Source organism: Leptosomus discolor, chromosome 1 (assembly GCF_034619465.1).
Source record: "Leptosomus discolor isolate bLepDis1 chromosome 1, bLepDis1.hap2, whole genome shotgun sequence".
Taxonomy (NCBI): domain Eukaryota; kingdom Metazoa; phylum Chordata; class Aves; order Leptosomiformes; family Leptosomidae; genus Leptosomus; species Leptosomus discolor.
Window position 1 is genome coordinate 142747293 of NC_141391.1, and position 15921 is coordinate 142763213.

Genomic DNA, 15921 nt, shown 5'->3' on the forward strand with positions numbered 1-15921 from the left:
GTGGTTTTCCTGAACTTGGTAAGAAGCTTTTTTTCCCTTGTGTTTGAAATTCACTTCAACTCGGAGGAGCCTCATGATACATTCACAATGGTTTGAAGATGTCCTGCACCCTCCATCTGTTCTTATGTTAGGGGCAAATGAGTGTCTTTCTGGTTCCCAGCTCTTAGCTCTGTTTCAGTATAGATAAATGACATTTTCTTTTCAAGCCTACAACCAGGTGTTTTGCACTGGGAGGTGCTGGTCCACTATGATCCTGGTAAGAAAGGAACTGAGACTCTGTAAGATATCACTTAAAATGCTATTTATTAGAGCTATCATTATAAGGAGAGAGTAGTATAGACCTTTAGATGGTGGGAACTATAGGCAGTGTAGCATCGAACAGGCCTCTGACCCACACACAGCATGCTGGGCAGACTCTGTCCATAGAAGAGATTTTGCACCTTTCAGTCATTCGAGCTGTTACAGGGTTTTCTTACAAGGAAACAACTCTATTTAGCATTTCTACCGTCAAACAGAAACAATATTCTCATGAGCACTTCTTGCTGCACTTTTAGATGAAGGCAAGGCCATGCAGTAGCATAGCCACCGGTGCCAAGCAGGTTCCTCTCGTTACAAGGAGCGGGCTGCGGTTGGCCTGCAGCACCACGCAGGCCCGAAGGCCACACTGGACACACAGTACGGCGCAGGCCCGGCCATACCCAGGTTAACTGTTCCGTGGATCACTAACCCCTCGGAGTGCGATGGTCTTTTGGTCAGAATCGCTACACCGGGCTATTGCATTCTGATAAGCAGTTTATTGCTATCAGATGAACTCCCCACACTGGGCATGGTTAAGGGGCTGGTTACCACTCCTGCCTGGGGTGCAGCTGGCTTGTTCTTACCCATCTGGGCCCAGCACATGGGAACCCTGGAACTTAGTGCGAGAGTAGTACACAAAATAAGTAATATTGATAGTAATTTTATAAATTTATAAATAAATAAATTTTATTTATAAATAAATTTATAAATAAATGGCAAAAATTAGCTCTTGCACCTCGCTGTCTACTTAAGCTTCTTGCTGTGGGACAGAGGGTTCCCATTACCTTCATGGAAAAACTTACTTCTCCTTATAGACAGTTACAGACTTCATCCCTTCTATCACAAAAAACTTCTGCTTTCAGGAATACATCAGCTGAGAAGTGTCTTGTCAATTTGACGTTTCAGAACTCTAGGTCAGGAAGGGTGCAAAAAAGTTATTCTATGAAGAACGTTTCTTTAACCTCCTTTCTAGCTTCTCCTACTTCAATTACTACGTATGAAACATGTCAGACTTACGAGAGACCTATCGCATTTACCTCAAGATCAAGGAAGCTCTGGATTCAGTTCAAGTCAAATGAAGGAAACAGTGGCAAAGGATTTCAGGTCCCCTACGTGACTTATGATGGTGAGAATGGGATTGTTTTCCATGTCTGTGTTATATCTGAATTACACAAAATTGTCCTTTAGAATCTCTCTTACACTGATTACAGGGAGAGAAGAATGAGGAAAAACTTGATGTAACTCATTTTTAGTCCAGTGAGTTACTTCAAAACCAGTTGCAAAGACTTTGAAATAATACCTAGTTTTAATTTTATTGCTTTTTCTAATACTTTAAGGATGGACAGCAAGTTACACAGAATTTTTTAAACTTAATGCTTATCCCACGGAATTCAACAAGACTCCTTTTAATTGGCATTTATCATATGCATAATGAGAACACCATTAATTGCTGTGCATTTTAGGAAGCCCCTTCATCAAGACCTAATGGTAACCCACCCAATTTTGAAAATTATAAACTCATAAAATCACAAGTTCCAACAGAGAAAAACAATGATGCAAAAAGAAATATCCTCTCAGCAACCACTTCCATAAATCTACATTTTAAAACACTCTGGGTTGCCTTATAAATGATGCATTAAACTGTATATTTTGGACTTTGGGATGATTTCTGGTTTAACAAAACAAAGACTTTTCTGTGTTACCTTTGGCAGCTGTTTTCCAAACACCACTGCAATTTTGTGAATGTTGAGAAAGTCTATATTAAGCTGATCATTCAGGAATCGAAATGAGAGTTGTGCTCAGGGCACAAAATGCGGATCTGTTCCTGACTGTGCTTCTGACTTCACGTATAACCTTTGACGGTGAATTCATATCCCTGGTCCTGGTTCTCCATCTCTAGAATGCAGATAATAAAGCATTACTATCTGGAGGGAGTAGTTTTCTGGGGCTAAGTTAGTATTTATATGGATAATTCAAAATCACTGTTCTAAGGCAGTACAGAATTGTAATGTGATTAGATTAGACTACAGCAGCTTGAGAGACACTGAATAATTAGCTTGATACTAAATTTCTCAGCTCTGTCATGAAGAGGAGATCTGGCTAAGGTCTGGCTATTATCTCCCAAATTCTGTCTCAAACAGTCACTCAACTGATCTTTATTTTTCAGAGGATTACCAACAACTAATAGAAGACATTGTTCGAGATGGACGGTTATATGCATCAGAAAATCATCAAGAAATTCTAAAGGTAAGAAAATTCCACTTTATCTGAGGCTAAGCAAGAATTCCCTTTACTAAACATTTTCCCAAGATAGTTCTCATTACCCTGATAGGGTCGAAATATTAAACCTCAAGTGTGACCTTAAATTAAATTCTCTTCCTTCTGAGGTTTATGTTGGTTATGTGGAGCAGCATAAAATCAGTAGCTCAGCTGGGCTGAGCACATACGTACGTCTCTTGCTGAATCAGGAATAAATGAAATATATGCTGCCATGATTGTGTGTTAGAAAAATTAGTCAACCAGAATGAAGAACCTAATGTTTGAAAAGCCTTCTTCAGCCTCGGTCTGGCTGATTTAAATGAGCCATTAAGTTAGAATTTCCTGTGCATTCAAAAAATGTATTTACCTAAATCACTGTCCTGCCTCAATAAGGCATAACCATAACACAGCAGTGTAAGCTGTCCGTGAAATGGTTTTCCAAAGGCACAAGCCACACATTGGAGAGAACGGTGGAGGAAGGCTGCTGGGCTGCCACCTATAACAACAACTAATAAAAACTGAAAAAAGGCTGTTCAGAAGGCAAAATTCAGCCGTGTAAAATGTACGGCTTGGAAGGACAGGAACCGTTTAACAGCCAGCTCCCCTGGCCATCCCTGCCCCAGTCCTGCCAGTATTCTCTCACCAGAGCTCTGAGGTTGCTCAGGTGCCAGCTGCCGTCCATATGGTCAGACACAAGCTCAGCTGAGGCTCTGAATCAAGACTTTACCAACGTACAGGAGAAGGTCCTTAAAGAGCTCAGTGTCACTGAAGACCAGCGCTCTCTCTTGTTCGTGGAGGGAAGGCCCTGGACAACAGCGCAAAACAGGCTGGAAGGGCAGTCAGAGGCAGTGTGCAATCCTAATGCCGAACTTCTGCAGCCGGCTTGTGGTTAACCAGCTGCTGCCCTCTCAGCTCAGGACCTTCCAGCAAAGGTAATTGCAAAAAAAGGTCCGCCACAGCAGAAAGATTCACCACTATAAAACTCCACAGCAACATGGAGTAGTTTGCTTACGCTGCTTTACCCAGAGTCAAGTTTTGCAAAAAAAAACCCCTGCTGGTTGTTCATTAATTTTGAAAGCTGTGCAAACACTAAATCCAAACCTTATTTTTATCTAATATATATGTTGTCTCCCATAGGACAAGAAACTGATTAAAGCTCTCTTTGATGTACTGGCACACCCACAAAACTATTTCAAGTACACAGCACAAGAGTCAAAAGAGATGTTTCCAAGATCGTTTATAAAGCTACTGCGATCAAAAGTTTCCAGATTCCTACGACCATACAAATAGTCTAGTGGTATTCAACTTTGGGTTACTTCGCATTCCTGTTGAATACTGTCTTTCCTCCATAGTAGAAACGTTTGCTAATTTGAAGGCTCTTTTTTTGCAGTCTTTGTTTTCAATTGTATATTGAAGAATACCTATAATGTTTATAATCGTTAAAAGCCAATGTTCTGAATGGGATTTTTACTACAAAAAAAATCGTGCATCCCTGAGTGCATCCAATTGAAGATCCAAATTTGTGTCTGCACTAGTGTATCTTCACTTTCCATTTGAAATAACATTATGTAGAAAATATTCTTCCTAGCTTTTTATTTTTCATCAACAATAACTTATGTCAAAGCAAATCTGATTAAACTACCTGCCGATAAGTTCTGTTGTAGAAAGAAGTATGTAGTATAAATATTTGGATTTTGAATTGCACTTGAAGTTTATATTGAATCTTTAGAAGAAAACAAAACAATCTAAATTTTGTTATTTCTCATTTGTGGCTTAGTGGAACCTCTGTCCAAGTAGAAATCATGAGAGAAAAAAGGAAGGGGAAAAAAAAAAAGGAACAGGTGTATAATTTTGTTTCATGAATTACATGAGATCGAGTCCCATGCCCTAATGTCCTCATGTTTTTATCTGTCCTCTTTTAAACTTCTTCAGAGGTTTGCCACTGTCAATTACTTCACTGAAACAGATTTAGCTCTGGATTTCCGTACACCAGTTGGTCCCTTTGAAGGCATTTACAATAGGATAGGTGAGAAATCAACAACCACCACAGTAGTAGTCTTGTTTTTCTTTCCGTTAATAGAGCATCTAATTAAGTACAATATATAAATATATAAATATATACTTCTATTTGTGGGTACATTAGTAATGTTATCTTTAGTTACTGTAAATATTATTCATGCTTAAATCTTTACTCCCACACACCCCATTTACTCATTATCTATTTGTAACTTTGCATAGATGATTAAATCACTTCTCCAAGTGCTTGTCACTTCCATTAACACCAAACTGAAGCCTTTTGAAGTTTTATAATACTGGATAATGGTTTACTCTGGGACAATCTCTTTCAACATACGTTATTCCAGGAAAAATAACATCAGTTAGGATGCAACTGCTGTCCAGCAAAGGGTCAGCTATTGCCTCTTCCTAGGGCATGCCTCCCATGCAGACGGACAGAGTTCCCCTGAGGACAACACACATGAGAGGAGCGCACCAAGGGGGAAATGCGTTGGACATGCCACCTCTAAAACGCGTACCCGCATCACAGGCCCAGACTCTGAGGGGGTGAGAGGGTGAACAGGACACAGTTTTGGAGATGAGTGGGAGGGCAGGCCCTGCAGTCTTCAAAGACCCCCGTTTATCACACGTTTGCAACCGCAGTGCCCATCAACCACGGGGACCAGATGGCCTGCAAGAGACCATTAGCCTCGTGGCCAGGCCTTCCTCACAGGGTGACAGGTACTGGTGGGTGAAGGTGACAATAAATCCTGTGTTTCCTGCTCTTCCCTGGCACAAGAGCTAATGTCAATGAGAGAGCAGCTTTTTTTATTAGTATTTCAGACTTTTTACTTTCAAGTCCCTTCCTCTTGTATATCATTTTCCTTTTTGATCCTACAAGTTTATTACATGGAGAAATTAACTATCACGCCAGCATCCTTTCAGAAAAAGACTAACATACAGGTTTGCTTCGCTGCGTTTTTTTTTTGCATATCTACCCTATAGTTTAACATACCCTTGGATGCTCTCAGACATACGTTAAGGGTGGTTATGGTTAACTTCTTACACTCTTCTTTGTCTTTGAGCAAGTACTGTTTAAATTTACAAAGCTGGTTTCTGTTGGCTACAAGTGGTTGAATATTCCATTTCTAAGAGACACCTTAAGTATTGAGTTTTTCTACTTAGCCATCTTGTAATTTTGCTTGTCTTCTTTCCTTTTCTGTTGAAGAGTATATTTTTTTTGTTTTTTTCTTTCTATGCCTGAACAGTTTCAACTTCAGGTCTAACAACTCACTTTTTTTCACTCATGGATCTTAGGTCTTTGACAAGAAGCTTTCCCTTTATATTTATATATTAACACTTATTTCAAAATGTAACACCTCCATAAAAGTCCTTTTCTAAAAGCTGTTAAACTTGACTTGTTGTGAGGATGTTGAAACTGCTTCTATTAAATACTCACCAGGGGTTAGTAAAGGTGAATATTCAGAGGAGAACATCTCATCAGTCCTAGATTCAGTGCATGCCTGGAACAAAAAAAAAAAGCTACATCTATTTTTTTCCTTAACAGGAGTTATTTGTAGAAAAAAAAATAAATCTTAAAAAAGCAAAAGTCTTTTTAGGTACTTCATTATGTATAAGTATATAGCTAAAAAATTACTTCAGCCAAACAGTATTTCAAAGCCTGTTAGGTCACTCAGAATTATTAGAATGGGTCAGGATTGCAGCCATTCTGCTGAAAGATGTGAAGGAAAAGATACGAAAGATACAGAGAAAAATAACTTCCTCATTTGCTGAACGGTTTACAGCGATCTTTAGTATTTCAAACTTCAGAAAGCGAACTTTGGAACTGATGCTGTGCAGTGAGTTTAGTAAAATCCTTGCTAAAATTTTTGCTTCACAACCCACATGTTTGAACATAATACCACTGTACGACACTGGTGCCAAGCAGAACAAACTTCCTCTCTGGAACAGGGCTGAAAGTAATTGCCTTACAGGTCCAGAAACCGCTGGCAGCACCGTAACATTTTCCAGGTTCTTAGCTACATAGAGGATCCAGTGCCAGATAGCAACTACGAGAGGAACGTGTCCCAGTTGTGGCCACTGTTAGTGGGACCTTGGTAGGGCTGTGAGAGGTGAATACAGGAGGGACTAGCTGCAGTTAGCTCTGGTACCTCTCGCCCCGACTTACAACCACATTTGAGAAAACTGGGGTTTTGTCTGGTTCTTCCCGACAGACAGCCTGAGAGGGCGTGTGAGCTCCTATTCCCTGGAGCCGTGTCCGGGCATGGACTGCACAGGCAGGACAGGGCGCTGGGGGACTTCTGTAGCCAATGCAGACTTTGTGTTGCTGAAAGCAGTGAAAGAAAAAGAATAATTTGGCCTTCAAAAGTATACAGTGAAATGCTTCTGAATGTATAGGGGTTTCATATGTTACGTATTTAGAAAATGAGTCAGGTTTGAATGTTTGCAGCTTTCATAGACATGCCCTTGGATGTGCAAATGTCTAGTGAAATAAGTAATGACAAGTGGTGTATAGGACTGTCTGAACCGGTTTCAGCTGATTTGTACAACAGCACCACATTTTTACTTCAGCTCTAAAAGTTAAAAATGCTTGGACTTTCATACTAGATTTATAGTTACAGAAACAGGCGATCACCCAATAGAAGGTGAGCTCAGCTCTTCACCTGTTAATGTGTGTGTAGGATGTCTTCAGTGTCAGAAGTGAGAGAACCTTTTGCTGCTGTACGATAAGAGTGCAACAAGGATTGTCGTCTTCTATGGAGAAGACCTAGACAAAAACATATGAGGAGAAATGTGGCTGCCTTTAAGAAAGCCAGCTTCGTTAAATTAATCAATACATCGCAGAATATAGAATTTTGGCTTTTACCCTAAACATGAACTACTGCATTTAAACATACTCAGTAAGTACAGCGCTGTATCCGTTCTGACAGAGTTACACGTCGTACGCAGGCTAGGTGCCACAACATGTTTACGTGTTAGTACAGGAAGGCTGAAGAAGTGTCCGTTTGTGATTGCCCAATTCCACGGCACAAACTGAGCTTTTTATTTTCAGTTTGCTAATGCCTGTAGGCTTAAAAGCTGCACCTGTAGCACTTACCATTTTCAGCCTCTCCTCCTGCTTTAAATACTGCACTTATTTTTAGTGAGGTGGTGGTGAATCGTCCCTAAACGCTCTCATGTGCCACCAAACTGCCGCCTGCATACCCACTCCGGTCCAGGAGGCTGCAACAGTCGGAAAGTGCTACTTGAGCCCTATGTCGTGGTGCGGTGAGAGCACCCGTGGGTGACTGCTGCAGGCAAGGCGCCTGTGTGTGTCGCTGGAGTTCAGAGAGCATCAGGATTCGGTGTTCGATAGATTGCCACCTGCAATAGCAAGACTTACTCTGCCTGAAAGTTTAGCTCACTGAAACTGGATTTAAAGCCGCTGAAGTCCTCTTTCAGCCCATTTTCTTGCCCTGCCTTTCTCCATCATATGTTAGATTTTTACCTAATGACCAACTTTTCAAAATGACTTTATTTCCTCGTTGTGCCTCCCCCATAGAATAAAGTTAAAGCACAGTATATTATAACTACTAAAGATTTAGACTGATCTTTCCTACACATCAGCTTTATACTAGGGTGAGCTTATTTAAAAGTAAGTAAGTTCACATAAAACTAGCTTACCTAGTAAGCAAGGTTTAGTTCAGTTTAGTTTAGTTTTAGGCTAGCTTAAATAAATACAGGCTTGGTCACAGAGTTTTGGAGAGTCCACATTCTGAGTTGTCAGCTGGTTTTGAAAGAGCACCACTCACCTGTAGTCGTCTGCCTGTAAGCAGAGCGCAAGGATGATGCCACATGAACAAGAAACATGCTCACATACCTTAAACATTCGAAGAGGAGAGCCCAGCCCCGCCCCGCAGCCCTTTGTAAGCACGCCCACAGATTTGAACTGCTTAGGTCAGTCTTATCTGTGAACAACCCAGTTTTAATCTTGCAGATAACAAGTTGTGAGCTTCAGGAGCAAAAGTAGTGGTAGGAGTCTTATACAGGAACTGCTGACGGGTCTTTGCCAGCCAAACCTAACTGCCCTCTGACAGTTGCCATGGCTGGACTCTAAATACCTCTGAGCGCTCTTAAAAAAAGAAGCTGGAGTGAAATCAACAACTGAATCCAGCAGCAAATTTCTCAGCCACCTCAGGGGTCTGGATGTTCCCTTTTCTATTGCTGGGAAGGAGCAGCACGCGCAGTTACTTCCACCTGTGTCATGAGTTCAAGTAGTTGCATTTTTTTTTGTATTTCAAAACCACTGATTGACAGGAGTGGTAGTAACTGGAGAAGACTATAGACTCTCAATACTTTGAGACTTTAATGAAATAGTGTTCTAGGATGAGAGACTGGTGTAAGCACTTGGGGGGGGGGGGGGGGAGGGAAGAGACTTGTCTCCCATAAGAATTTGTGGAAAAAGGAAAATTTCTGTAAGGAATATGAATTTACTCCTCAGTGTGAGACTTGGATTCTGAGAGAAGTCTCTTGTTTTATCATAACATTTTTCATCTGAATGGAAACAGACTGGGAAATAAACTCTTAATGTCAAAAACCTGTTATCTAAGTATCTGAATATATACAATTCCAGTTTGTTATTTCATTTATTTATTCTGGTTCATCACTAAGCTTTTAATCTATAAAATTAATATGTAATATACAAGAGTAAAATGTACAGAAGTACCTTTAGATGTAATAATTTAAACCATCTGTATTCAGAAAGCGGAGATAACAAGTTTAAAGATATACAAACAATTGCAATTCGATTTTAGCTGAGTTTCTCAATATGTAGAAAAAGAAGTGGCTTTGCTTAATTAAACTTTATTTTAATGGTTGTGAAAATATCTTTTTTAGAGTCTGGTTCTGTTACTTTTTTAATTAAAATTATTTTGTAAATATTGTTTTCTATGTTTTATACCTTAGAAAGGTCGTTAATTTGCATTGACAGCAGCAGGTACTCAGCAGGATGATTAACAAGGTGCTTTAGGAGACTGGGGTGGACGAGGTCAGTACTAGATTCATCCTTCCGGATTACTGCTCCTGTTATTTCTGCAGTCTCACTGGCATCACAGGAAGGGTTTTCTGGGGCAATTTCACCTGCTAATTTTCATGGAATTGACTATCAAGTGTCGTTCTGAAGTGCTTACCGTTTTCATAACATATAGAAAATATGCATTTTAAACTTAGTGCTCGCTCTTCTTCCGTTGTTAGGATAAGAAACAACACAAAACTCAGAAATAAAAGGGAATTCAAAAGATTATGCCCAAACACAGTATAAAGACAAGGAAAGGTATAGTGTCTCCGTGCTCCTAGGTAGCAGCAGAAGTGATAAAACCTCGTGTTGGATTGGATCATAGAGCCTTTTTTAGGCAAAACTGCCACTGAGGACAGTGATAGTTTCACCTGCATAAAGTTCACTGTAATCATGTCCGTCATCTGTTAAGCAGGAATTTCTGGTAGACTAGATTTTGGGGGAAGATACCTGGACCGTAATATTGGTTTCTGTTCCAATTTGCTCCATGTAAACCACTGGGCAAGAGTGACAGTTTGAACTAAACCCTTGTAGATGCTGCTGGGACATCTAAGCTTTATTACCAATGTAAATTATGTACAAACAGCTATTTCCACATGAAATGTACCATGATAGTTTAGAGCAAAGATAGTGAATAACTGTACAAAGTTTGATACTTAGAAAATAAAATACAGTGGTCTGAGCTTTACCGATATTTTAACAATACTGTCAGATTTGTAGTAGAAAACGTTGTTGTAAATGTACCTTATAAGAAAATACACTTCCTTTTACCTCTGTATATTAATAGCTTTGATTTCTATGTCGAAGCTCAAAATGAAGCATGTAATAAAACTTTTGTTAAAATCACTTTCATAATAAATGTAAAATGGAATGTATACTCCTGCCTGCCATTCATTTGTGTTCATGGAAAAGGCTCCACACACCACTGTAATGTAGACAGGAATCAGAAGATAACTTCTCTTTTTTGATAGCATTTACATATTTTGGTTTCATTTTCATCTTCAGGCAACAGAGAGCTTTTTCTTTCTCGTTGAACAACTCAGGTTTGTGAGTGCTGGGACACTGAATTACGTTCCTTCCAAACAGACATCAAGGCGAGTTTTTCAGAGCACAAAGAAACCCTGGCTACAGCAAAGCACATCACCAGCACCCCTCCAGCACCTTTAACCATTTCTCAAAATAACTCTGACGTTACTCATGTGTATCTCATGCAGGTGCCCTTTCCCGTACCCCTCAAAGAAAGAAAGAAAGAGGAAGGAAGCTCTTTTCCAATGGTGGGCTGATAGGCGATTCCCACCACAAGCTGCCAAGAAGAACAGCAACTTCCAAACTCACCTGCTGCTTGTCCCACTGCGGACTAGGTTGAGAGGAAACCACACTTGCACCCAAAATGATGATTTAAAGAGAGATCAAAAGTGTCCTTTCCCCCTCTAGCGCTGCTGTAGAAAAAGCGTATTTCCTCAGGCCCTCCTCGCTGCTGAATTTTGCAACGACAGTTACACTTTTGCAGTCCAAGATGACAAAGCAAGTAGAATTTGTACCATCAGTGGCCCAAGTGAAACTCCTAATGCTGGTAATGATGAAAATGGATGATAACAGACTGACAGGAAACAATCTGTAGTGACCTCAATAGGTCAGTTAGATCTGATTCAAATCATCTTTTGCAGTGCAAGTTGTCATTGAGCGCACGCAGCAGCTAGGCCAGACCAACAGCACAGATGTTGCTCATGCAGCTGGTAACACCTGGGAAGAGGTCTGCCGCGCAGCAGCGTTTGTTCGGGGACGGCACAGCCTGCTGAGCGCTAGCACTGCGCTACAGCAGCCACCTACTGTACAACAGGCAGGAGACCTCACACACCGGCACGGCGCGTGGCGTTCTGCTGCAACTCCCATGTAAGCAGTTGTCTGGTGAAGAGAAAGCACTTGCCATATGCCAGTCTGCTCCGCTGACTTTACGTATGTTGTAAATTATATAAATACTGTCAGTACGACGGGTGACTGTCGGTGTCGCTGCCAGGTTTGAAAGGCATAAAGACAGAGACAGCTGAATTCTGACTGGCTGCAAAAAATCAGTTACCGCCATTTTCAGCTAGTAGCAATCCACTTGGGCACTATGGGCAGCTGACCTCATCGCACTCCAGGAAGGTACAGCATCCCTTGTATGCGGCTGTGTGAGATGGCACTCAGCTGCCTTTGTAGCTTCAGAGCTTTAAAAGAGTAAGAGGAAAAGTCAGTTCCTATCAAAGACAGAGAAAAGCTGAACTCTCAAAAGTTCCCAAAGGTCATTGGAAGTCACATTAATTACTGGTAATGAAGTATCTGCGTGCAAGGGCAAAAGCCACTGAAAGTTCAGCAGTCATGACCATGCGCATTTGAGTACAACATTCCAGGTACGGAAACAGGCATTGCCTGGCGAGAATCGCAGAGGGGCCCGTTCTCATTTCGGATCTTGCCATGACTTCCCAACAGGCTCACAAAATATAATGGCCTGAGGAACAGCACTCCGCGTGACCCAGCGGGTAAGTGAAGGCAGACTGGGCATAGGTTTCTTCTTCTCTTTGTTCAGCCATCAACACCGACTGACTCCTGCTGTCACAGAAGGGGTCTGTCCTGTAAGTCATAATAAATGGCTATTTTTGCCTCTTAAAAATAACATCTAAACAGGCAGTCAGCAGTGAATCGCTGGCAACATGCCTCTGAATCTTTATGTAAGTTGCAAACCAGACATCATTCCCACAGCATTTTTGGGGGACATTGCCCTGCCATGGTGCATTTTCTTTCTCCCTCTCTTTGACGTAGCCGTGCTTGAACTCCTGTAGCACAGAAAGCTAACAAGGGGTGTAGTCTGCTTTCTCCTGCCCCTGTGTGCATCTTGCTGCTGCCATTGCTGCTTTGTGCCCCAAGAGATTGCCTTCTGTCATGTTGCTAGGCAGGCAGCACATAGAGGCACTTGCTCCAGGTACCCACAGACTAGTTTTGCTGTGAAACGTTTCTATGCTTAAAATATTAATCAAGAGAAGTACCATAAGTGCCCATCCCTGCATTTTATCCAATATGGTATTTATTTAGGTGTCAGCACTATTACCAGCCACGGCTTTTTTACGATCATTTGAGGAGATCCCTCACTGACGAGCTCTGGAGAGCCCCATCGCTGCCCCAGGAGACGGATGGCGGGCACCTGGCCCGTCAGCATCCTGAGCCACCCCAGCACGAAGGTGACCCATGTACCAGTTGTCACCTCTGCTGTGTGCCTCCTGATGCACTGTGCGAGATATGCTACACTCCAACAGCACTCGACGTGTAGAATAACATGCAGAATAACATCACCTCCAGCTCACTTGTATTGTGTGTACAACAGTATTCCTACGTAATGGTCATACTTTTATAAAAGTAATATATTAGACAACATGCTGTGTACGCCTAAAGACACAGGAAAGGGAAGAACAGGGATCTGCCTTTCTGAAGACACCCAAGTAGCTTGTGACAAACTGCAGCGCTGGCTGTAAGGGTGCAGCAGGGTGCCCTGGGACCAAGGGCAGCACATTGGATCACCTACATGCACAGGACTACAAGGTGAAGATCTCTGGAGCTGCCTGGCAAGCTGGTTTTTCATATTGTATCCCCAGGATGAGGGCAGCCTCCCTCCACCCTAGTTCCGCATGAGCAGTGAGAGAGCATCTTTGAAACAAAAACACCTGCACTTGTCAGCGTGTGTTATGTCAGCAGGTAATATAAATGCAGTAAGTACCTTTCTTGGGGGATGTAATGAGTAAAAGCATTCTTCGTGCCAGACAATTTGTTTGGCTTATTACTCTTAAGACATCAGTCTCCTGTCAGGCCTTTAGGCCAGAGTCCAACCTGCTAAAGTCATTCATCCATCTGCGAGCTGCCCTCCATGGCTCTTTTTCTCCAGGGCTTTTTCCAAACTCCATGCTCCCACAGGCACCCATCCCAAGATCAAACCATGGGTTTCCCTGCTCACTCAGGTGCCCATCCAGCCCCACAACAGGGCACTGCAGCCCCACTGTCACACGGTAGCCACGGTGTGGGAAGGAGATCGTATAGGGCTCTCGATGGACTCCAGCTGACGGGTGGGTGTTGCAAACTTAGCTAAGTTCGGTGCTTTATTTTTCTCTCCTCCTCCTGTCGGTGGCTCAGCTGCTAGCCATGGAAGTCTGTTCTGCAGCTGTACATGCAGCATTTGTGCGCAGCTACATGCTGGGACATCACTGCAGCTCAAAGCTCTGAGCTGATGACCCCACGGCTCGCGGAGCCTTACATGGCTCATCGCAGAGTCATGCTCACAGCCTCACAGCTGGGCGCTGTCACTGCCTCTGCACAAGTTCCTTGCCAGGTGAGAGCAAAACAGTCATGCTGGCTTGGGCATTCTTGCAGTTAGAGGGATGCAGTACCTTCCCAAAAACAGACCTGTCCACAAAAACTACGTACCATCACTGCTATTTTGATGCAGAAGAATACATTTTGAATTCTTTTAACAGCATCTTTGAGGTTTTAGGCTCACAGATACAACTATGATAAAGTATTTCCAGCAAATGATGTTCCTCTCATCAAAGCTCCTATCTCAGCTTTTCATGCTTAGAAGTTCTAGTTTTACTGTTGAGAAAGTTGTTTATTTGAAAGCAAATGGTTCCTTTGACAACATATTACAGCATCTATTGTAAAATGCACCAGAAATATGTCCCCTCATCCCCTTTTTATTATTACGTTGCGGGTCTCTTCTGCCCCTTACATCCCTGCCTCTCTTTGGGAGAAGGTTTCCATGACATGCTGCCAAAGAGGAAGGTTCTAATGTGAAACAATAGGAAAAGGAAGTGGGGAATGCACCTACTGGGATCAGATAGCCATAAACCTTTGGAATAAAGCCAGAAACTGCCAGACTCCCAAAACTGTAAAATTATCATCATACTTGTTGGGGACAAATGCTGCTTCCGCTATGCTAACTCGTGATAAATTCCTGCTACAGGGGAGGATCTAAAGGAGGTAGTGGTGGGTAAGTCATTGGGACTGCTGTGACAGAGAGGCACAACAGCATGGGTTGGCCCCCTACAGACAGTGCCAGAAGGCTAAATCCTCTTATTTTAGACTGAGGTAGTGCCAGTAAGCTCAGCTTCGCTAAGAATGTTTTGCAACCTCTGCAATTACCTGTGTAAAGTAACCCATTACATTTAACAGGCACTTAGCCTGAGTAAGGACTGTTCAAGCACTGTAAATTAGTCACTCTTCCTGAGAAAACAATCAGAATAGTACACTGCGGTAACTTTTTCTTTTCAAAGATGATCCACAAATACCTGCTTTCATACTGAGGCTGACAGTGGTATCTCTGGGCTACAGCTCTGGCATCACAGGTGACCTACGCTATGGAGTAGGAACGACTGCTCCCGAAAACCTCGCTGTGCAGCTGGTGGCTGAAGCGGTGACGGGAGAGTGGCAAGTGCTGGACTCCGCTCCCTGCTCCAGGAGTTACTCCTCTTGCGGAAAACCAGCAAAAAAGTGGGGTAGGCTGCCAAGGGCAGCAGTTGGGTAAGACCACACTAGGTAACTGTTAGACAAAGCCAGGGGATAGACCACTTACAGTTGCTTCTGTGTCTCAGGGTCTTATGTACTCTTCACCCCAGTGATTCTGACTGTGTTTTATTACTCCTCGGAGTTTATCAGCAGCAGTGTAGCCTGCCCCCAAACCTGCACGCTCACCCAAACAGCCTGGAACCACAGACAGCTGGCCAGCGGCCACAACTCCTACCCGAAGTGAGCTGGAAGTGCAAACAAGCACTGAGAAAGCACCTGCCTGCACTTGGTGAGAACAAGAATTATGTGACTGTCATGTTGGGGCAGGATCACATCCCCTTTGCCTCTGGACATGGCATGATCACTGTGGCTCTACTGAACAAAGAAATGAAAATACATCTCACTTTTCTTACTTGGCCTGTCTAGGGAAAAAAGATGGACCTTTTTTTTTTAAGGTAATTAAAAAGTTTGACAACTATAAGATTATTATTATGTATTTTCTGGGAAAGTTCTCATTTTTATGAAGTCATCTGGCAAAAAAAAAAAGAATTAAACAAACAGCCAGTTCAAATTAGCAGTAGTAAACACTCCCAGCTTGAGACAACAGTTTGTGTAGCCAACAAAATCTATGCAAAAAAAAGAGAGTCAAGTAACTTGCTATACTCAATGCAGGCTGTGTGGAACTGTATCACATTGTGTGCATATGTAACATGCCGTCATGTACCGAGTCCATGGCAAAGACAGAAATGAGGGGTGGTATTGGGAAACTT

At 42.3% G+C, this 15921-nt stretch overlaps 1 protein-coding gene across 1 annotated transcript in view; it reads left to right on the forward strand.

Moving 5' to 3' along the window:
- The window catches only part of SCUBE1 (signal peptide, CUB domain and EGF like domain containing 1), a 210388-nt gene extending 206542 nt beyond the window's left edge, over positions 1-3846 (forward strand). Inside the window, exons 21-23 of the mRNA XM_086466297.1 lie at positions 1271-1423; positions 2465-2544; positions 3694-3846. Coding sequence (XP_086322423.1) covers positions 1271-1423; positions 2465-2544; positions 3694-3846 — 386 coding nt within the window. The remainder of the gene's footprint in view (positions 1-1270; positions 1424-2464; positions 2545-3693) is intronic.
- Positions 3847-15921: the final 12075 nt, after the last annotated feature.